This window comes from Osmerus mordax, chromosome 6 (genome assembly GCF_038355195.1).
Source record: "Osmerus mordax isolate fOsmMor3 chromosome 6, fOsmMor3.pri, whole genome shotgun sequence".
Taxonomy (NCBI): domain Eukaryota; kingdom Metazoa; phylum Chordata; class Actinopteri; order Osmeriformes; family Osmeridae; genus Osmerus; species Osmerus mordax.
In genome coordinates, this window is record NC_090055.1 from 6,152,988 (window position 1) to 6,176,429 (window position 23,442).

Consider the following 23,442-nt stretch of genomic DNA (forward strand, 5'->3'; position numbering starts at 1 on the left):
CATGCCATAAATCACAAAATATTCCAAATATACATGAGTAGAATATGATTTGTGTCAATATTATCAAAACCTTTTAAATATGGCTACACAACAGATTACACAACAGACATAAACATAATATCTGTTAATCACATTTCCCTCAGGGATCTGAGATTTTTTGGGGGGTGTGAAGTCAGACTGGGCTCCAGAACAAATTAAATGGGGTGAAATTTTTTTTCACAAGGGGGGCACGCATTTACAAAGCATGTATGAGAGTCAAAATAAGAGCAGACCTTCATATTCTGAAAGTGTAGCCATCTTGATAACCCTAATTTATAGCCAATGCCAGTATTTCTTACTTATACTTTAACAAAATTGTTTTTTGAGGGGGCATAGCATTCCATTTGGGGGGGGGCATTGCCCGTCAATGCCCCCCCTCTTGGAGCCGACCCTGGGTGAAGTAACCATGAATGAACCATTGAAGAATGCAAGCCTGTGGTCATAATGCTAAACTACACAGCAGTTGTTGTAACCTACTGAGATTGACCTTGGTCTCTCGATCCTGGACATCTATTTCATTAAAAGTGTTGACAAGCTGAATGTACCGCTGTCACTCTATACCTGTGATTATGCCTGTATGAAGAGGTGTGTGTGTGAGGGATTGGAGAGTGGTTTGAAAAAGCGAACAAGACATGAAATGCATGCATGTGGAAGAGAGAAAGACACCAGACAGGGTGAGTGTGTTTGTTTTGGAGATGAAGCTCTAGTACGGTGGGACCAGTTTTTTTATATACGCATACGAGACCTACAGTAATAAATTACAGTGATTCCAAGACTCCCGAATACAGCCAAGACTGCACAATAATAGGAGCCATCTCAGCTTTATTTACTTTGATGCAGTTGGTCTTCTAAAGGTAATGTAATTTCTGTATTTTTAAAGCACTGTACACTATACCAGTTCATTTCGCTAACATAATCACAGACTTGCATTGAGGTAAGAGATGTATCCCTCTTTTTCTTTTAAAGGTCAATAGAAAAGGCATTTCATAATCAAGGGTGCTTCATTCAGAAAAGGAGATATTAAGGTGAGGTCTGATGCCATAACGTTTAAATAAGTTGTGGGGTGTCGTGGTTACTGTGGAAGAAATTGGGATTTCCTGTGTGCTTACATTAATCACTAATCAATAGAACTAGTCATTGGATACTAGTTAGTACGTTTATCATGTAAGCTTGCTATTAATAACAGTATATTGTGTCTATGTGTCAGGTTAATAGATGTTCGGGGTCAGGAGAAAGTACTGGCTAAACGGTCCTTGTCATGACTACAAGGAGAGCTCCAACTATGAACTCTCTAGTGTGAGAGTTGTTATGTGTTAGGAGCAGTGAATCTTTTTCTCTGAGACTGTTGTAACGTCATTCCTGCCTGACTGTCACAATCTATGTTTACATTCTTGTGCCCTATAAAAGATGGTCCTCCGGCTTTCGGAGCGGAGAGAGACCTGGTTAAGACCTAAGCTTGGTGTTGATAAATACGTATTAAAATCCAGAACTCAACTGAACTTAGTCACTCCGTTTATGAAGAGACGGACAAACACTTTCTTCATCATTACACTAATTGAGAGTTTGTTCTGACAATGCCTTATCTTTCATTTGCTGCCGTTGTTACAGTTACCTTCACCACCCAAAGAGGCCGGGAATGCTGCACTTCAACAGGACAGAGCTGCCGTCTCTCCTGCTCGCTTTCCTACAGCACTGCCTGAATGGAACAGGGGTGACTGTCCCCGTGTTCTCTCACAATAGTACTACTCAGCAGACCATTCTCCCAATAAGTATAACTATGGCTCCAGACCAGGCTCAGGGGATGGTGTACATTTTGCTGATTGTGGGAATGTTCAGTTTCTTTATATTTGGCATCATGCTCAGCTATATCCGCTCTAAGAAGCTGGAGAGTTCCCATGATCCCTATCACCAGTACATTGCCCACGACTGGACCAAGGCTATTACCTCCTCAAAAGCTGTCACTCAGGTACAGCATGGGGGAGTCCTAAACCATGGAGACAAAGGCAAAGACCTCATTGTCATCTGTAACCCTTCAGCATTAGAGCAGCTCCCAGGATGAAAATGGGAATGGACAGCAAACCAAAAGTGTATCGATCCAACAGAAGAAAAAATAAATCTGTATTTATAACTTTAAGAGTTCACACTGTTAGCATTCTATTATAAGATAAATACCATTAGTTTTCATAGGTTATGAATATTACAGTTCACAATTGAAGTTTGATTATCTTATATGAGTGAATAGTCAGTTGAATCACACAATTTGTGTGATTTGAGATAATTACTATTTTAAATTAGCTTTGCTTTTGACACAAATTTATTGTGGTAATATTTGAATATGTCATGGGGTCAGGACACAGTATTGCATATATAGAATGGTTTGCAAACAACTTTGATTACGTTCTTTAAACAGCAGGGTGGAGCACTCTACAAAATGTTTTTAATTAACAACCAGATGAGACATTACCTTGAATTTTTTTTATGTGTTCATACACCAAACTTTGAAATCACTATTCAAAATAAAGTATGTACTTTGTATCAATGGTATTGATGTTGATTGATTATTCATTTGAGTAAATTCTGCATCCATGATAGTAAACCTTGTGTGGTCTGTTGTGTGCCCACTTTAGTCTTCTTTCTCTCCTCCCTCCTTTCTTTTTCAGTTTCCCTTTCCATCTCTCTCTCCTGTCTGTGCTGGTAGGCCGCTTTCTCTGCAATGGCAATCTCACGGTCCAAACTGAAATGGACCATCTGTCGGGAAAGCATTGGAACAACAAGGTTGAAGTTGTCCACCATTTTATTTAGATTCACAAGTTCCTCCCCTATGGATCCACAAAGCTGCTGCCATTGAGCGTTCTCCCTCAAAGTCATAGATTCACCTGACTTTGCCCTCCCTTTCAGCAGCCTCTCACGGAGCTGCGCAGTGGTCTCACGGATATCACGCTGCATGACAATCCATGGTGGCTGGTACCCATTGTCTATGAGGATCCGGTTGAGGTTGTGGGTCATGGGGTCAGCATATGGGTTGTGGTCAAACTTGTTGATGGGCTTTCCGGAGCCGCTCAAGTTGCGAAAGTCTCCACGGGCCATGGACTCCTGGATCAGATCCTCTACCAGCCTCTCAACTGCCTGGGTAATCTTGATCTGCCGGCTCCGCTTATCCCTCACCACTATTTCCCCTTCTTCAGCCGCTGCTCGTTCATGTTCCTTCTGGCGATAGTCGAGTACCTGCCCTACTGCTCTGTCAACACGGAACTGTTGGTATTGCCTCTCCCGCTGACTCGGTGTGCCCAAGCCAATGCCCTCATAGCTGAGATAGTGCCGGTGCTGAGGAACCATACCTTTCATGCTATCCTCCTCCTCCTCCTCGACGTTCTCTGCTCCGCTAGCCTTAATTTGTCTTTTGTGCGCCAAAACTGCACGGTAAGCCTCCTCAACCCTGGCAAATAGTGCTGCATCAGCTGTGGCAGTGCCAGAGTCTGGGTGGTAGAGCTTTGCCATGCTTAGGTAGGCTTCTTTCACCTGGGCAGGGCTGCTTTCTCCATCCTCTGGTAGCTGCAGCGCCCGGTAGTTGTCCCGAAGCCTGTTGCTGATGAAAGGCTTGGAGCTCAATGTGCGGAGCAGCAGTAACTGGGGAGCCAAGTAGGGCAGGATCATGGTAGTTGTCCCTATGGAAGACCAACAGCTAAACTGTGCCACTCAGGTCAGTCAGGGCCAGCAGTGCGGCAGAGGTTTTCTATCTGCAGAACAATATCAAACAAACCTACACATTGGAATTAAATAATTACCACAGAGGAAGTGTCGGCTTTATCTTGCCACTAAAGGGCAACATCAGAAGAAAATTAATATTTAGTCCAAAAGTCTGAAACCACATTGATGTTTTGAAAGGATCTGATCACGTTTCAATTGAGGTAGCCTACACTGTTTCTTAACCCTTGTGTTATCTTCGGGTCATTCTGACCTATCAGTCATTGTGACAACTTTACCGCATATAAAAACAGTGAAGCATTTTCTTTTAACCGTTGGGCTGTCTCAGACCCCCAACATTGCGAAGGTTAAAAGAAAATTATATTTGTTTTTGTATTGGATAAAATTGAGTAAACACAACGATGGTTCGTTATGAACCTTTGGGTCATGTGACCCGAAGGCAGCACAAGGGTTTAAGATTTTCTTTTTGTGTTACATCAATGCCCTGTGATGGTCAGGCTAATAATGATAGGCATATCTGCATTGCTGTTGTACCCTACTCATTCGTTTGCTGCACTCAAGTATAGGCTTGTAATCTCATGCCAACATTTCATAAAACTTGAGAACCCTGCTGAATACGTAATTTATGTTTAGAATGTAAACAATGCCTCCATCCGTGCTTTGACAGAACCTGGGGCCCGTTCTCCATACGTCGCCTGTTACATCCACGATCAAATGACACATCCAAGATGACATCATCGTGCTAATCATGATCTGGCTAATTCGGTTCTTCCAACACCCTTGTTGTTTATGATTAGTATAGCTGGATTGAGTTATGCGTTGGTCTAAAAGGTGGTATGTATCGATATTAAAAACCTTGATCAGCAACGCTGCTATTGGCTGCTCACATAAGTCTATGGCTGCTCACCATGACCAAAAAGAGCGCCCTGTGTTTTCCGCAACAGAGCCAAACAGTGCAAGAGCTTGCTTGAAGGTTAAAGACTTAACCAAACGGCAGGGAACACCTCAAAGTCAGCAAAATCCAGGAGAGGGCTGGCAAAAAGTAGCAGACAAATTAAATGTAGTGACAACGTTAGATGTTTCATATGATAATGTATCGCTTATTACAGTCTGTAATAAGCGATAAATTATTATATGACATTAGATGATAAACAAAGTTATGAAAATAAAAATACAAAGACAAATAGAAGGTCTATTTGTCTTTGTATTTTTTATTTTCAGAATTAGGCTTACTTTGTTTATCATCTAATGTCATATAATAATTTAATGTGGTTCCAACAAATTAATGATGTAAATGAAACCCTCACGAGAAAACCGATAGGCTATCTCTCAAAAAGTATAGGCTAGCATATCGCGCTGTGCTTAAGGAGCCTATCTCACGCAATGAGCAATTAATTCGGTTTCATGTTACATTCTGCTAATTATTCTTGCACCTTCTGCAACAGGTTCCTGTAGTAAAAACGGACAAGACATGTCTGTGACAGACTTCCTGTTAGATTGAGGCTTTACAAGCAGAGGTGATACAGTTTACGGACCTGTTACGGAAGTTAACGGACCTGTTGCTATGACAGCAAGTCCAGGATGAGCTTCGAAGAACCGAACAATCCAAGATAATGACAAATCGTCAACAATCAAATCCAGCTAACTGAGTTAGCGACGTACGGAGAACGGGCCCCTGGTCCTGTTTCATAAAGCAAGTTTACCGAATAAGACAGGCTTATGTCAGTAACTCTCCCTGACACAAACCTGTTTTGAACTAGCTTTATGAAACAAGCCCCTGTTCTACTTGCCATTAGGTTTACCAGTTTAATTCAGTGAATGTATCTAGCAACTAGCTACCTTAGCTAGATATCTCATGTCGTTGTTGTTGAGCTAGTCTACTCATTTGTAACTATTCCACGGTGACAGACTCAGTAGAATAAACGGATAACAGCATGCAAAACTGTTTATCAAAAACCACCGCATACTTTTGCAGGTCAACAAACGAAGTATGTTAGCTTCTTCTACGTCTTCTTCTTCTTCTTTAGATTCAGGTTGGCGGCTCGCGTCCAACTATAAGGCGAATATACCGCCACCTACTGTGCTGGATTGTGTCTCAGGCCTGTCACGGCTACCTACATTATATTGTCTTCCACACCCAGTGTCACAAACATCCATAAAATGATTGATAGGGAGACTAACAGAGAATGATTTAATATAGTTAAAACTCTATGACTTCTTGGATACCAGTTGTCATGAGAGATTTGTAAAAGAGATGGGATCACACTGTACCCAGAGAACTGCTGGCCACAGACATGCTTGGTTGAAGGAAACTAGCTGCAGTTCAGAGTTTTACTAAATAAAGCCCTAAACAGTTTGCTGCAAAAATTATAATTAAAAGTTCAGTAAGTTCAAGTTCAATGTTGGCTAACAAATGTAGTCTCTCCTAAACTTAAAGACACAGGCAGTGAGCAGGATCAAAATCCCAGTGAAAGGGATTGAGATGATGGCCACGTACAGGATCCAAGGCTCGGGGAAAATCTTCTCTTCTGGAGAACACAAGACCAGAAGATAAATAAGTGTGAGAATCATACACCTTGTTGATGTTATAGTTTTTACACTCTAACCCTTTTACTCTTTTTATGTAGCATTAGTTATACACTACTGTTTCTTTTTTATTCTTAACGTTTTGTGGGGCCTAAAGGGATTTGTGGTCTAGTGAGTGTAGTAAGGGTTGGCTGGCCTTTGCTTAATCAAAGGCTTAGTCCCTGTGCTATTTTTATTTACAAAGCCAACTTGGAATCCCTAACTTCCTTGTTTTTTGTGTGGGATGAATACCCTCTTTGTTTGCAAGACTTTATCCTGTTAATTGTTCCCAATGTCTAAACAGATTTTTGTAACTTTTATGTACTTTGCACCATCATCTTGGAATACATTTACAAAATAGTCTTAATAAAGATTAATTTGTCCCAAATCTGTTTCTAAATCATAGCTGAAGGACTTCAAAACAGTTTTGTTCAAATTATTACTAAGTTCATGGATTAGACATATTTTCTATTCAACCTGCTGATTAATGTATTTACATCTCTACTGGGATTAAAGTATCAAGGTTCAATGTATTGCTGCCAGCAACCCCCCCCCCCCTCCTCCAGTTCTCTACAACACCCAGAAATAAATGTGGTCAAAATAAATGTAATAAAAGTATACACTACCAGGGTAATAATAGTAGCTGCAGTTCAGTATCAGTTTGGATGCCAGGTTAAGCTTGCACTCATAGTTACCAGCCTCTTTCAAGGGGATGTCTACAGACAGCTGCATAAAAGGGCTAAAGAGGGTGTCATTTCTTCTTGTGTCTATTGGCACTCCATTATGGTACATTGACAAAATCAATCCTGGATCCTGAGAAACATTTATGGCACACCGGAGCTGGTCCTTACTGTCAGGAAGGACATCAAAGATAGCAGAATCTGGAACACAAGACAGACATGCATACACACACACATCAGATGATATCTGATCCTTTGCAAAAAGCAACACTTTGTTAAAACATTTATTATCTAGATCATTTAAAATGCTCTGTAAAAATACCACACCTTGTAAAAAGGTGTTAGCTACATTTTGTCAATTGAAAGATGTGTAATTACCGTAAACTAAGAGTTTAACTCCTGCCCCCCTCTTCCTTTCACTTTTTCCATCCTTCTCATATGAAAGCATGCATTGGTATTTCCCACTGTCTTCCCACTGAACGTTCCTAAAGAGAATAGACTTGTTGGGTGAACTTTGGACATTGTCCAGAACATCCACACGGCCTTTGTATTGTGGCTCTTGGTTGGGAAACAGTCTTGATATCTTCTGACTCATAAACTCCCAGTACAGAATTGGGTTGTTGGAAACGTTCATGTCGGGGGTATGGTTGAATAAGCAGTTTAACATGGCATTTCCACATGGTTTGATTAAAACCACATCTGGTTGCTGGACAACGTTAATCTGTGACCAGGTACCTGACAAAACAGATTTTATACAATTATTGAGTAGCAACAGTATTTAGTCCAGTAAATTATCACTCCCTGTTATAAAATGAATACAATTTTTTTTTTATCTCACCTGACAGAAGGTAACAAAATATAAAACTATTCCACATATGTTTCTTCCAAAGTGAGATGATTGGGCCACAAAACATCTTTGTTGACTGAATACTGAGTCTGAAATCTAGTTACATTTAGTCATTTAGCAGACACTCTTATCCAGAGCAAGTTCCAGAGTTAGTTCAAATAAATGTAGACTAAAGCATCAAGAGGAGGAACACAGGATGCGTGGTTTGACTGTATCACTTCCTCTCCCACACTAGAATGGAAACCAGTAAATGGATTTACTGGTTGACACAGCTGCCATATTTGTCAAGACATCATAGACTACATTGAAATGTATCAAATTTGGTTGCCTGCTCTGACCAGATGTAATATGTAACTTATTTAATATGTACTGATGATGTGTAGGCCTAATTACACACCATCCAGATCAATGCTACTACTTCATTCTGATTAGAATTTTGTGGTTAGTAGTAGCGTTTAGAGTACAATCTGAACTCATTGAAATGGATGTGTACTACAGATTTGCTGCAATAGTGTTCTGGTTATTCTTGTGATCATGATAAGGAGTGAAGTTATACATTGAATTTCTAACATATACAAGTTATAAAAGAAATACAGAAATGGCACATTATCATCCTTGATTTATCTTTTCTTGTGGGAATACAAAAGTACACTGACCCTGAATAAAACAAAATAATTCTGCGAAAAGAAAGAAAGACAGAAAGAAAAAGAAAAAAGGTATTTTGTCTACAAGTCATTATGGTATCAGACTGAAGAGGTGTCAACTGCAGATATGCTTCACAACAGTTCCACAGGAAATCCTCACGCCCTCGGCAACATCCTTTTTTGATGAAAGTAGCCTACACACTTGTCTTATCAATCTCAAAAAACGTTTGTCTTTGTTAAGCCAGTGCTGTTTACTCTGACTATCCCTCATTACCTGTACTCTTTGCAGTGTTTCTCAAATGGGGGTACGCATACCCATAGGGGTACTTGGAGGTACTACAGGGGGGTTCGTGAAATAAAGTGGAGTAAATCATGAAAATATGGATATAAATACTTATTTATACAATATGAAAAACTGTTATGGGGTACTTGGATTCAGAAATCAGGAAAATGGTGTACTGAAGCCAAAATAGTTTGAGAACCACTGCTTTGCACCTTAAAAAAACACCAGTGACACCAGTTCACGGCTTCAGCGGAAGTACTCACATTACGTTCGTTACCAACGTAACATCGTTCACTCACAGTTACGTCAGAACGTTTTCCGAAGGGAAGTCATCATGGAGGACATCGGGGTAACTGTGGAGAAGAGCCAGGTATAATTTTGAATGTTTGAATCCGTTTATATTTGTGTTTTCTTATCGCTTCCGAATTATTGTTTTATTGTTTGAATTATTTTAAACGGTTTAAACTATTTAAAATTGCACTTCTGTAGAGCTAGCTATCTTACGCTTGTTAGTTAGCTAGTCTACATATTCTAGCCTAGCTACGCTAGTAGCAATCGAGCAAATGCTCTGTCATGCTATGCTAGCGTGAGACTGTCATAACTGGTTCTGCTGGCTAGTTGCTAACATAAAAGCTTACTAAGTCAAAATCACTTCTCCCGTTTACCTTTGAATGTATTCGATTGATTTGTATGTTATGTATATGTTTCAATATTTACTTGATTTACTATTTAGAAGTTAGATTACAAGTTAACGTAACGCTTGCCAACTAGGCTTCTGTGGACAGGCTACTGTAGCATAGCTATCACCACCACCAACACCATCAGCTAGCGTAGTGTGTTGGAATGGTTGCTGGTTAGCTCTAAAATTGTTGTATTTATACAAATAACACTTAATGAGAGCAGTGCTGCTCCTCTATTAAACATACAAATGTAATATGTAAGTCTATTAAACATACTGATTTCTGTAATGTCTCACAAATTACGTACAAAATGTATGCTGCAGAAATGGTTCATATTGTCTATTGTCTCATATCATTACCTATTGATTGATTCAATGATTTTATTTCTGTTAATCTATAGACTAAATAGTTTCTGGTCTTTGGTAGCTGCCTTTGGTTTATATCTATTATATTATCAAAGAATATTATTTGTTCTCTGATAAACTAACTTATTTACCATTCTACATAGGAGGACATCCCTGTCATGCATAGTTCCAGACCCCAGACAGGTCTCTCTTTCCTGGCTCCAGAACCTGAGGACCTTGAGGACCTTTACAGTAGATACAAGGTTAGAATTTCAGAGACTATTGTGTAATAATTTTATTTTTACAAAACCAATGTATGATTACTTGTCAATGCATCTAAGTGTATCAAATGTGACTTACTGAGCAATTAACAACGTAGAATACATGCTACTTGGATACAGTCTGCTTTAATTACACACTATTGAACATAACTAGAGCCAGGACCATGTAGACTTTAAGGTCTCATATATTTGGGTACTGTAAACAAAACAAAACACCTGTATATCTGTATGCTATTTTTATTAACTTGTTTTCAATAGGACACACCCCTTTCTGTATGGGTTGCACTAAAAAGACCGATATTTTAAAGCTGATATTAATATCAGTCAGCCTTCTAGTTTTATGTAACACCTCCTTGTCACCCCCTGTGTTGTAGAAGCTGCAGCAGGAACTGGAGTTTCTGGAGGTGCAAGAGGAGTATATCAAAGATGAACAGAAGAACCTAAAGAAGGAGTTCCTCCATGCTCAGGAGGAGGTGAAGAGGATACAGAGCATACCCCTGGTCATTGGCCAGTTCCTGGAGGCTGTGGACCAGAACACAGCCATTGTAGGCTCCACAACAGGTACAAACAGTATCAGACAGTATCATGCAATATTATGATGAGATCGATGTTCACTCTTCGAGATGATTTAATTAAGAGCCTAGGTGTCATTTGATTTTATCCAAACTTATTTCAAAGTCGTTGTACACATTGACAACAGTGGCTCTTATGGTCTGCTGCCACCCTATTCACCTTACTTACTACAGTGATAGTACTATTTACATGTGTTTTCTTTGTGCCAACACCCCCACTTTTTTGCTTTCCTTTTTTTGCTCTTCATTTGTATAATCCTTTCAGGTTCCAACTACTATGTGCGTATCCTGAGCACCATAGACAGGGAGCTGCTGAAGCCAAATGCCTCGGTGGCCCTGCACAAGCATAGCAATGCCCTGGTGGATGTGCTCCCGCCAGAGGCTGACAGCAGCATCATGATGCTCACTTCAGGTAGCAATGTTGTTTTTGAATGTTGGGCTTCTAAATTTGGCAACCTTGAGTCAACAACTACTAATAACTATTTTTTTGTGTGATATAAAACATGTCTAGACTACCAGATATTAGTTTTTAATTTAAAAACATATATCATAATCTTGTTTTTCAAAGCATTCATGAAAATAGCCTCATGGTGTGAACCATGGAAATGCTGATCCGTTTTGTTATTTATTTTGCTTTCTGGTGCGTAAACACTGAAATAGCGAAGCTCTGATATTATATTTCATAAACCAGCTGTGTTGAATTATATTATGCATCTTTTGTTACATGGCTACAGAATATTATTAATATTTATTACATAGACATTTATAAAGGTGATGACAGTAGTATTTCAAGCGTATTTATCATATTTAGTTTGTAATCAATATATTATTTGTTTGTTGCTTTGCATCATCACATTTCTCAATTGTTTCATTCCAGATCAGAAGCCTGATGTTATGTATGCTGACATTGGAGGGATGGACATCCAAAAGCAGGAAGTGAGAGAGGCGGTGGAGCTACCACTTACACACTTTGAGCTCTACAAACAGGTTTGTATGTCTGTCTTTGTGTCAGTGTTCAGTTATTTACAACATCAAAATATTGTGCAAGTGAAACCGGTAATTGAGTCACAAAATGTTTAAAAATGTGTTTCACCATCTTTGCTTTGTCGATCCAACTTTTTGTCTGTCCTTAGATTGGCATTGACCCACCTCGGGGCGTTCTCATGTATGGACCCCCAGGCTGTGGGAAGACCATGCTAGCCAAGGCTGTGGCTCACCACACCACAGGTACTACTTAGGGGCAGGCAACAGAAAGTGAACTTCCATTTATGGTATCAGACATTTATGTGATACTTGATGTTTGTGTAACAACATTCCTACTCATTATGTACATATTCATTATTACTCATTACTCAAGTATTAATTTTCCTACAGTTAATATCTTATATCCTAAGAACAATTATTACTCTTCTCATATTCTTTTCTACTTTCCCAGCGGCTTTCATCCGCGTGGTTGGCTCTGAGTTTGTGCAGAAATACCTGGGGGAGGGGCCTCGTATGGTGCGAGATGTCTTTAGGCTTGCAAAGGAGAATGCGCCTGCCATAATCTTCATTGACGAGATTGATGCCATTGCAACCAAGCGCTTTGATGCCCAGACTGGAGGTATGATCAGGGATATTAGCCAGCAAGTCTAGATGCTTACAATCAACAGGAAGTTATTACAGATTCTGTGTTTTAATGGAATCCAAAGATTTTCAATAAACCCTGTTATGTTTGCTTTCTTTTCAAAAAAGTACAGTTAAAGGTCCAAGTGAAAGGCCAGATGAAGTATAGTTTAAGAAAGGCCTCACTGACTTGAGCTTTGGCTTCACACATATGGCCTGATGTTTTTGATTTGTCAAACTAATCTGATATATATTGCCCCAGAAAGTGATTTTGTAGAACTACATACTATTTACAAGTTAATTCGTTTTATAGCAGATATTTTGGGGGGATATATCTGTTTTTAAATATACTTTATTATACAAAATCAGGAATGAGATCTACTAGTGAATTGTACTATTAGTTACATTTGCATTTAGTCATTTTAGCAGACGATCTTATCCAGAGCGACTTACAGTAAGTACAGGGACATTCCCCCGAAGCAAGTAGGGTGAAGTGCCTTGCCTAAGGACACGTCATTTTTGCACGGCCAGAATCGAACCGGCAACTTTCTGATTAATAGCCCGATTCCCTAACCGCTCAGCCATCTGACTCCCTATTAGTTATTATCTGCCGTACAAACTTTATATTATCTTCTTTCCGGCTCTGCCAGCGGACAGAGAGGTGCAGAGGATCCTCCTGGAACTGCTTAACCAAATGGACGGCTTTGACCAGAATGTCAACGTCAAGGTGAGGAGCACCTGTCTTGTCTTTTCTCACTATCTCAGTGCCACCAAATAGTGATGCTTTTTCATGGTTGTGTAACTTTAAGTTTAGCATACGTTTTAGAGCACTGGTGATACCTCGAACTTGCCAAACCCTGATTAGGGGGCCTTACATGACACTCACCCCATTTGGTTCAATGCAGGTGATTATGGCCACTAACAGGGCAGACACTTTGGACCCAGCCCTCCTACGTCCAGGTCGTCTGGACAGGAAAATAGAGTTTCCCCTGCCTGACCGTCGGCAGAAACGCCTGGTCTTCTCCACCATTACCAGCAATATGAACCTCTCAGAGGAGGTGGACCTGGAAGACTGTATCCTCTAGCCTATGTAGGCCCATCACGGTTATTACATAATGTGTAATAACCCTAATCATAGTAATGTTTGTATGTTTTGTATATACAGTTGAAGTGTGCTTTTCAGCGTCACATGGTTTGTCATAGCTGTCCTTGACTGGTGTATAGATGTGGCCAGACCAGACAAGATTTCTGGAGCTGACATAAACTCCATCTGCCAGGAGGTGAGTGTGGCTGTGGTATGGAAGTGACTAGAAAATAATTTAATTATGCAATGGAAATATTGCAGGATCATGCTGTAATTTAGCATGTTTATCTATGCAATACTGTTAAGAGGTTAAGAGGATGTGTTTATCCTCACTACTGGAGTCTATGTTAAGTTGTGACCTTTTTTATCAGAAAGGTGGGTGGCAACTTGGGACTACTTGGGGGGAAAAAAAATGCTTGATGGATCTATTTTTTACAACAGTATCTTGGCTATTTTGACCTACTGAGTTGTATTGTAAACAAGTATTATAGGTATAGGTAAGACCACTGAAGTCAAGGAACATTTAATTGACTGTATTTTGTCTCCCTCTTTTCATTCCCTCCTTTTATTCTCACAGGCTGGCATGTTAGCAGTGCGGGAGAACAGGTATATCGTCCTGGCCAAGGACTTTGAGAAGGCCTATAAGACTGTAATCAAGAAGGACGAGCAAGAGCATGAGTTCTACAAATAGACAAACTCCTGAGTCCTGTGACTCTGACTTGAAACACATGCATATATAAGTAGACCATGACACACTTTTTTGAGCTGTCTGAAGATTTTCAAAATATATTTGAATTGAATCTTCCTAGTGTAGTTGAGTTTGTACCTGTCTGTACTTCTTGTTAAAACAGAACTCAAAAATTACCATTAAAGATGTTTTCCATAAAGAATTAAGATCAATGTTTCATGGCCTTTTTTTAATTAAAGTAAATGCCACTTTTCTGTACATTTTTTTGTTGTGAAATTTACTTTTTTTTTTTTTACTGTATTAACTTCTGAACATCCTCAATGGAGGGATGGTGGTTAACTGTATTTAGCACTGTCCTTATTTGATTGATCCACCACATCTACTACTGTAAACTTCCGTAAGAGCCCTGGGACCCAGATAAGCCCACCCCACCCTGCTCTCCTCTTCCCCAAGTTGCACAACCCTGTTAAAAAGTCTGCAAAAAAAAATCCTTTTAATAAGCGCCAACTGCTGAATCAGAGCACATTACAGTACATTCATTCATGCTGACCCTCTTATCCAAAGCAACGTACAAATACCACACAGCATCACACTCCACCATGTTCCAAATACAAACATGCAAATTGTAAACATGTTGATCATGGTTTTGTATTTTATGTGTATATTTGGGGTCAGTAAGAAGGTCTATAAAAGGATAGAGTGAAGAAAAATGAGTACAGGTACTGGAGAGGTAACGTGATATGTGCATTTATAGAATAAAAGTTATTGAATTAAAGAATTGATGGCTGGTCATTGCAAACAAACACAACAGTCCCCACCAGTGATATAGTTCCCTCCCTTTGGTCAGTCAGTGCCCAGACCACACAAAATAAACATTACTGTGTGATGAACTAATGCACACACAGATGTTCAAGACACCTACGTTTTCCAGCAATTTGGAAAAACTCATCACAACTATGAATAAGTGGATCTGAGGACAGGGTGCTTCATGCCCCTGCTCAGGTGACTACATCTGCAAAACCAGTTCTCCCCCTAGCGGCTCAAAGTCAACATTACAATGGGACGAACTAAAGCACAGAGACCGATCCCCAGTCCATAAACCAGCATAGAGGATGACAAAAAAATAAACTTAATTTCATTATGGAAACTGGTCAAAAAATCATTAGCTGATTGGCTAAGACCACGTACAGGACTGTGGTGTAAATGTGCCCCCTAGCGGCATTAAGTTAACATTACAGTGTGACGAACTAATCCAGAGATTCTAGTCCTCCCCAACGCCATACACACGTAGCACAAGTTCGTGACTGTTTACTAGTGTATTAGTGGATTAAACACCAGAATGGGCCAGTCAAAGTACACATACAAGGAGCAGGACGAGGACAATCATGAGTCTCGCCCGGAAAAATTGACACAACTGATACGTCCACTTCCACGTCACGATCCGAGCGCAGAGTGCACAAAGCTAGGGATAAAGATACCGCCCCTCACTCAGAGTTGCAAAAAATGTATTATTTAGGTAATCCATTCACATGGAATCTGATACGGAACTGACTCCGTCTTATGACTCAACGCGTTCTGGAATTGAATCACATTCCCTTTCAATTCAATAACAAAATAAAAACGTTTTTCTTAAGTCTGTATGCTTAGCTGTATGGTTGCATGCCATTTTTGCTTTTTATTTAGCTACAATACTGTACACAATCGTTGTGTTCGGTGTAGGTAGAACAATGTAGTACAAATAAGTCAAGTGAATGACTCAATTGGAAAAGAGAATTATGAGTCTCCAGGAATTAAATAGAGTCGTTCGAACGAATCGTTCGAATCGTGCTTGGCAGCGTATGCCGATGTGTGAATCAAAGAAGGATATAGAAGCGCAGCACCACTTCCTGCTTAGTTCATTCGTAACGGCACAGTGCCCGTTTCAACTTTTTAATAAGCGCACGGAAACAGAGAGTGTGAAATTGAAGTTCTACATAAGTTAAGCCATTTGGAGTAAGGGGTGAGCATTGGAGAGAAAAGCGAGAAAAGCTCCGAGGAAATAAACTGCTAACACCTTGGTAAGCTGCCAATGCGTCATGGCATGGCTTTCCCTTTCTCGTACACCTAGCTAGCGTTCGGGTATCCCTAGCCTACTCTTCCCTGTAACCTGGGCGACGATGTCGACATCTAACTAAATGGGTAACATTGATAGTCATTGCATTTCTATTGTCATACTATTTTGACACAAAACATAAGCCATAGCTAATATGGCTAGTTAACACGTTTATTACACTGCCATGTTAGCTAGCTAACTAGCCACTCGAGACAGACCTTTGCCTAGTACAGCCGTTGTTGCTGGTGCACAGCTGTTGCCTGACACAGCTGATGATAGTTCTGTGGCAAAGCAAAACTCTTGCTTCTTTCTCACCTGCTTTCGAACGTTGGACATCATAAATATCATGATATTTATTCTGACTGTGGTTATCATGTCGTAGCATAGCTAACTAGCTAGTATGTTAAAGAGCTTGGCAACAGAAATAAATACACATGTAGCGCAATGGTTTAGCATCCAGAACTAGAACCCAGGTTCACGGATCCATACTACTAGCTACTGTACTGTGTACTTGTATATTCGCCGAAGGAAATTTACTTTAGTCCTTTAGCAATTGCTATATTGGTGGGGTGTGACAGTCCCAGTTGGTTTGCTTTGGTCACCACCAGTAATATTTTGTATTCATTTAGCAGACACTTTTATCCAAAGCGACTTCCAAGAGAGAGCTTTACAAAAGTGCATAGGTCAATGATCATGAACAACGAGATAGCTTTGATAATGATTAATTATACTTTGTTGTGCCTGGCTAGTCAGTTGTAGCTTCTGCGCTGAAAGATGGGGACATATTTTGTAAACCTAGGGGAAACACTGTATTGTTTACGTATTCCTCCCTCCTAAAATACCCATAACACCATCCATGCATTGAAAAATATTAAGTAGAGTAGCAGAAGGCTACATGCACTGTAGCAGTGCTCTACTAAGTGTCACTCCTGAAGAAGAGTGTGAGAGGAAGTTGTTTTGGTTCTACTCAGCAGCTTGTCCCAGTGGATACAGAGCCCAGGTAACCGCTGAGGAGACATGTACCAGCAGCACTAGCAATGAACTAATGCTAACACAGTCATATATATAGACTGTGTTAGCATTAGTTCGTATTCCCTAGTCCCAACATCCAACGTGCAATGCCAGTTCATTGCTAGTGCTGCTGGTACATGGCTCCTCAGCGGTTACCTGGACAAGATCAAGCAGCAATATGTTTTTTTTTGCTGCTTGATCTTGTTCACTCAATATTAGACTGTAAATCTAAGAAGTAGATAGATAGATCAATCGAGCTTAGTAAGCAAGCTGATCAAGTGTTTACTGCTGTCTGCATTTGAAGTGGTCTCATTCAGTTCAACGCTAGCTATCTGGTCTGGAGCCACAATCACTACAGCATCAAATGTAAAACGGTTTCATTTAGTGACCCATTCATCGAGGTATGGTTAGCATGGCCTAAATAACAGCCTCAATGAACAACCGTGTTGGATCTACGTTAATCCAATTTTTGGAATCTCTCAATCTGCAAATCCAGGGCTTCTCTTGAGTGGGATTAGGATTGGCAGTCTTAAGTAGCCTGGATTTGTAGGTGTGGGTGTGACTACAGCAGATCATTTTAACAGGAGTTGGAGGGAAGGCAGTCTTTCTGTCTCGTTCCCTGCTCTTAACAAATGGCCTCAGTCTGGAAGTGGATTTATATTGGGGCCCACATCAAACCTGACTGGCCAGGCTCTCCTTGTGCATGTTGTTACTTGGAAAACAAGCATATGTAATATTGTGTTGTAAGTCACCTAAAACGATTTATATTTGGCAAGATAAAACATTTGCAATTAACTCCTGTGTCTTCTTTTATGTCTTTCAGATTTGTCTTTGTGTGATTATTCCAGACCCTGGAGATCCGGTTGGGTGGAACATCCTGTACAACTGGAAGCCTCTTTGCTGTGGAGTGTACTAAGATGCAACAATAGTCCCAGGTGGCAGACCCCTCCCTTCCCCCCCCTCCCTCCCCCAACAACCACCCTGCTCTCCCCTTTCCTCTCTTTTTCATCTCATATCTTTTGATTACTCCTCCCGTGGTCAATACGGCCCACTTCGCACGGCTCTAGCTTTCCAGCCAGCCAGCAAATGATTGGAAGCTGTAGTCCTTTGGACTCCTGGATATGTTCCCACCTCTCCTGAGGACAGCAGAAAGCAGTACAAGATCGCACAAGCAAACTGACAGCCTTTAAACTAGAAGAGTTTAAACCATGGTGGAATGGACCACTGACATAATCACACTGAGGGAAGTTGCAGAATGTTGAGCTGGCATCACCACCAACATCACATCGTGCCAGTCACCCACAGGACTACCAGACAGACAGCATCTCAACCTGTGGTGGATAATGGGATTGAAATAGAGGTGACAAGCTTTATGTGCATTTTTGGATTATAGTCTCTCTAAACCTCACTTGTGCTTTCTCCATTTATCAGTAAACCCAAAGTGCCTTTTGGATATTTTTCATTTTGCCGCACTCCCATATGAGAACATTGCTGTAAGATTTTTGTAAAGGACCTAAAACTTATTATCAATGTGATTCAGCATATCTGTGCCATATTCAACAGCTGCACGCATTATGGACTCTATGTGTTTACAGTAAAACTTCCTTTATTGTTGTATAGTTGACTGTTAGTCACCAGCACCAACCAACCAGTCAGCTGACCAAGCAGTGAAAACCACTTCCTCCTCTGTTGCCGTGGCACTCTTTCGTTAACATGATCACAATCCAGTCCAAATGGCGCTACTTGTTCATGTTCCTGGGCATCCAGTTGGTTGTTATGGCACTGCTCTCCCGTGAGGGCTACCAGAAAAGGGTCACCTACTTTATCCGCATCTTCCGCAAACCTGACAGCAGTGGCGGTGGGATAACCCAGGGCTGCAACAACACCAGCGGGCCAGATGGCTTAGCAGGTTCAAGGGCAGGTGTAGGGGCTGATGTGTACGCCAACCTATCCTTGCTGGCCAGGGTTCAGACCGGAAGTAAGGACATGCCCTTCTGCCCCAAGACATCCCCTCTCATTGGTGAGTTAACCACAAGTTTTCCCAGTGTAAAGTTACCAGGCCTTGCCCAGTGTCCTTCTTGTTTGTTGCTTGTTGAGGCTAGACAATAGTAATGAACCTTGGGGTTGACACCTGAAACTGAAGAAGGATCTTCCACCCATACATCAGGGAAGAACATTAGACAAGGCTCGTGAGAGTATTGAATCACCATCCGGGAAAGAGTCAACACAGGTTCCAAACAGGTTTGACAACTGGGAATTTTCCTTCTGTTGGTTCAACATTGTTTGCTGAAACCGTATCACAAAACATTCTCTATAGAACTTCTCCTACCTTGTTTTTACAAGATAGCTGGACATCAGCCTGATTGTTTAGGTTTTTACAACTCATTCGAACTAGCAAAACAAATGTGTGTGCTTGAATGCTCTCTAACCTATTATTATCAAAATGAAAAAGGGAAAATGAAAAGGGACAAGTGGCAATATTATTCTGGGACAACTGCGGTAGTCCTGCTGGTAATAGCTTCTACACTTTGTGACAACATAGAAAGGATGCAGAGTAGGAATTATGAAGCCATCAGAGCCATCACCACGGCATAATAAAATAAGTATTATTTGGATGTGGCTTACCACACGAGTACAAATATATTTTATGGCCATCCACAATTGTTTTTGTATTCTGTTTATTTGAAATGTTTTTTTCTTGTCCATCCTGCAATTGTTTCACATTATGATTTAAAGAACCCTTATTTTGAAACTGGGATTCTCCTAAAGTGTTTATACATGGTGTTTTTCTGCTTCTGTAAAATAGCTTGAGAAAAACCTGAGAAGTCTGTAATTCATGTTTGGTTATAATTTTAAATACCGAAATGGGAACTTGTACAGAACTGACATTCTTCCCTGTCTCTTACCAGGTGGGCCAATCCATGTCCACTTCCCTTCAGGGTTAACTTTTGCTGAAGTACAGAGGAAGAATCCACTAGTGGTCCGTGGGGGTCGGTACAGGCCGCCAGACTGTGAGGCGCAACATCGAACTGCCATCATTATTCCTCATAGGAACCGGGAACACCACTTAAAATTCCTACTCTATTACTTGCATCCATTCCTGCAGCGACAACAGCTCAACTATGGCATCTATGTCATCCACCAGGTGAGACTCACACAAACACGCACAGTCTACTAGAGAAGGACACAAATTGCTTTGACGATGCCATTCGCAGCAGGAAAGGTCATGTCTTCACCCTGCTGTGCTGGTGTTGTGTTGTAGGCTGGGAACTACACGTTCAACCGAGCAAAGCTGATGAACGTGGGCTTTCGCGAGGCTATGAGGGAGGAGGACTGGGATTGCCTCTTCTTCCACGATGTGGACCTTATACCAGAAGATGACCGCAACACATACGTGTGTGACTCCCAGCCCAAGCATGCCGCCATCGCTATGGATAAGTTTGGCTACAAGTTAGTTTTATGCCCCCATTATTTGCTTCCTAACCTCTCTTTCTGCTTTCACCCATCTGATATTTGGCGTTTGGTCCTTTTACTTATCTTGCCTGATTTCAACAGTTCCTCTGTCTATTTCATGTCTCATCTTTTTTCAGGCTTCCATACAAGATGTATTTTGGAGGAGTGTCTGCATTGTCACCTCTGCACTACCTTAAAATGAACGGTTTCCCCAACAACTACTGGGGCTGGGGAGGAGAGGATGACGACATTGGCATTAGGTGAGTCTTAGTGAAATATAATCTGCAGTATTTTTTTTGTACCATGTCCAATTGAATATTCTTTATTGCTGGTATTTGTCCTCTAGAGAACATTACTTTGTTCAGGTTGGTAAAAGCTGGTGTCAAGTGCTGTGGTTTAAGCGGTCATTAGAGGGTGTGACACTGGATGTGGCGCAGCACAGACAAAACCAAACCACCAAAAATGTAGTGGACAAGGTTAGAAGGAAATCAAAAAATAACTTATGAGTGTGGACAGCCGGAAACGATGTAATTCTGGACAGGCTTGTCTTCCTGGCTCAGGCTTCTTGAGATCCTGATTCAGGAAAGAAGTCAGAATAACATGAGACTGCTTGTTATCGTTTGAATGGGTAGGGAGGCAGGTTACACCTTGAAGGTTGTGGGGGTGGTTGACTCCAGTGTGCGGCTGGTACCTTTTGTCTTGGCATGGTGGAACTCCAACACAGTATCCAAAACTCACATTGTAGGAATCCAAAACCAGCACAAATCCTATAAAATATTTGTGGTAAACCTGCAGATAACCCAAAAATATTTGTATACTATACTGTAAACAAGTTAGCAGAACGAAACAAAATTGGGGCTGAAAAGTTCTGAAATGTTCAACAATTTAAAATCCCATATTTAACTTGTTTAATAAAAAATTCTCATTCCTCTTGCCTTCTGGCTTGTTTCTGGCCATCAGAGTTTCATTGGGAGGAATGTATATCAAACGACCGTCGCTGAAAGTGGGTCGCTACAAGATGATCAAACACAAATTGGACAAGGGAAACGACGTGAACCCTAGGAGGTACAGTATCTGTCTGTCTTTCTTTTTCATTTATATTATGTTGTAAAACCAACCGGTTATGCAATGTTAACAATGAAATAAATGTGGGGACATTGAAAAATCTATAGTTTTGGTCATGACTGTAGATGTGGATGTCTCACTGTCCCCTTGGTCTTTAACGGTCCTCTCTCCCTTCTTGGGACCAGGTTCAACATGTTGGCCAAGACACGACAAACCTGGAAGCTGGATGGCATGAACACTGCAGAGTATGAGGTGTTGATGCGTGACTACCTGCCTCTCTATACTAACATCAGCGTTAACATTGGCATGGAGGCCGGTCTGCATGCCACCCAATTATCCAACACTCCTGCGAAAACCCCAGCTAAGCCTCCAGTCAAACTCTCCACCAAGGTCCCAGCCAAGCCCCCTGTCAAACCCAAACAGGACCAACCAAAGAGCCAACACCACTGAACTCCTACACCCAAATATATATCCCATTCCACCTGTGACTTATTACCTGGTGTGTGGAACATGCCTGTTACCTTGAAAAAACAGTCCTTTTCTTGACCACTGACTCCTATCAAACCTTTTGGGGGAGATATACATTCCCTAGGTGTGCTGGATTCCATGATAGACACGTTGCCTTTTCTGTAATTGGAAAAACTGCAATTTACACAGTCTGTTGTATCAAGATGAAAGAGGGATTGGAGTCACCTCATCCTGACTCTACTACTGGCCATTGATGACTTCTCTCTGCTGTGGGTTGTTAAGGGAACAGTAGAGGACAAACTGACTTTGCCTGTGTTTATTTCTCTGCAGCACAGTTAAAACAGCCACTTTTTGAACCTGAAGTTGCCTTAGAATACATCATCTTTTTTTGTCCTCACACAATTACCTTATATTTTGTATGATTATAGGTGGTAGAGGGATTGTTGAATTTTTGCAAAAATTCACTAGAATTTGTTATTTTTATAGCGTAGAAGTTTGATACTGTAGCACATGTGGTGAATTCTGACTTTTGGAACCATGCTGTGGAAGTGTCTTGAGTTGCAGCCCAAGGGTTCTTCGTATCAAAGAGGATATGTAATTTCAACCTTTCTATTGACACAATAGTGCAGACATACAGCTCTTTATCTTTTTGGTTGTCAGTACAGTACAATCAAAACAGCATGTTTTTCCTTATCATATTCTCCATCTACAACCATGGTATTTTCTATGTTTAAAAATAAATAAATATTGCCTTTGTAAGAGTGGGCTCGGGTAAATATTATCAATCAATTGCCTTCAGATGAGCAGGCTATCTATTGTGTACTTCATTGTTTACTGGTGTATGCTGTTATTTTTTGTTTAATTCCATGGGATCAACATCACACTTTATTACATTTTAGTTATGTTATGCTGGTTTAGACATTTTTAATTTCTCCTCAAATGATTAATTTATCAGCACTGAATTATAATAATTAGGTGGAAGAAGTCCATTGCAGTCTTTTGCCTAATGACTTCTACTTCCAGTCTCTTTAGATTAGTGCATCTCCGTTAATGAAGTCAAAAGCCACATTACGTTTTCTTTAATTTGATCGTACAGTGTGGATTTTCCTGACAACTAGGGATGAAGTCTAGTAATGGGCATGGTTGACTTGTGGCCAGTACATAAGGGAAGTACTGTAATAAGGGAACATTGTGCCAGTTAACTGTCAACAACTTCATGCCATGCAACCGATGTGCTTTGAAAGCTAAAAATTATTTTCTTTATAATTCTTTTCATTTACATCAATGCTGTTTGCATGATTGGGTTTCTTTGTTAAGCAACCGCAGCATTCCTTTT

At 40.6% G+C, this 23,442-nt stretch overlaps 4 protein-coding genes across 5 annotated transcripts; 2 read left to right on the forward strand and 2 right to left on the reverse strand.

Moving 5' to 3' along the window:
- Positions 1-2,365: 2,365 nt before the first annotated feature.
- Positions 2,366-4,004, reverse strand: dnajc28 (DnaJ (Hsp40) homolog, subfamily C, member 28). The gene has a single exon (XM_067238523.1). It carries the CDS (start codon positions 3,691-3,693, stop codon positions 2,602-2,604), a length of 1,092 nt encoding a protein of 363 aa, XP_067094624.1. The 5' UTR covers positions 3,694-4,004; the 3' UTR covers positions 2,366-2,601.
- A 1,669-nt stretch (positions 4,005-5,673) lies between these two features.
- Positions 5,674-7,965, reverse strand: LOC136944774 (uncharacterized). The gene is made up of 4 exons (XM_067238673.1): positions 7,828-7,965; positions 7,368-7,724; positions 6,936-7,190; positions 5,674-6,272 (listed from the first exon to the last, which is right to left on the reverse strand). The coding sequence occupies exons 1-4, from the start codon at positions 7,901-7,903 to the stop codon at positions 6,151-6,153; spliced, it is 810 nt and encodes a 269-aa protein (XP_067094774.1). The 5' UTR covers positions 7,904-7,965; the 3' UTR covers positions 5,674-6,150.
- Positions 7,966-9,068: 1,103 nt separating this feature from the next.
- Positions 9,069-14,223, forward strand: psmc4 (proteasome 26S subunit, ATPase 4). Its single transcript, XM_067237203.1, has 11 exons — positions 9,069-9,133; positions 9,952-10,050; positions 10,443-10,629; positions 10,906-11,052; positions 11,518-11,627; positions 11,774-11,867; positions 12,076-12,243; positions 12,896-12,972; positions 13,151-13,319; positions 13,470-13,525; positions 13,907-14,223. Exons 1-11 carry the CDS (start codon positions 9,098-9,100, stop codon positions 14,018-14,020), a joined length of 1,257 nt encoding a protein of 418 aa, XP_067093304.1. The 5' UTR covers positions 9,069-9,097; the 3' UTR covers positions 14,021-14,223.
- Positions 14,224-15,900: 1,677 nt separating this feature from the next.
- On the forward strand, positions 15,901-22,865 carry si:dkey-199f5.8 (beta-1,4-galactosyltransferase 3). 2 transcript variants are annotated; one of them, XM_067237205.1, is made up of 8 exons: positions 15,901-16,074; positions 17,944-18,480; positions 18,741-19,140; positions 20,030-20,265; positions 20,383-20,570; positions 20,711-20,833; positions 21,534-21,638; positions 21,824-22,865. In XM_067237205.1, exons 3-8 carry the CDS (start codon positions 18,834-18,836, stop codon positions 22,086-22,088), a joined length of 1,224 nt encoding a protein of 407 aa, XP_067093306.1. In that variant the 5' UTR covers positions 15,901-16,074; positions 17,944-18,480; positions 18,741-18,833; the 3' UTR covers positions 22,089-22,865. The 2 variants fall into 2 exon arrangements, with proteins under 2 accessions (XP_067093306.1, XP_067093305.1); XM_067237204.1 differs by having other exon boundaries at positions 17,944-19,140.
- Positions 22,866-23,442: the final 577 nt, after the last annotated feature.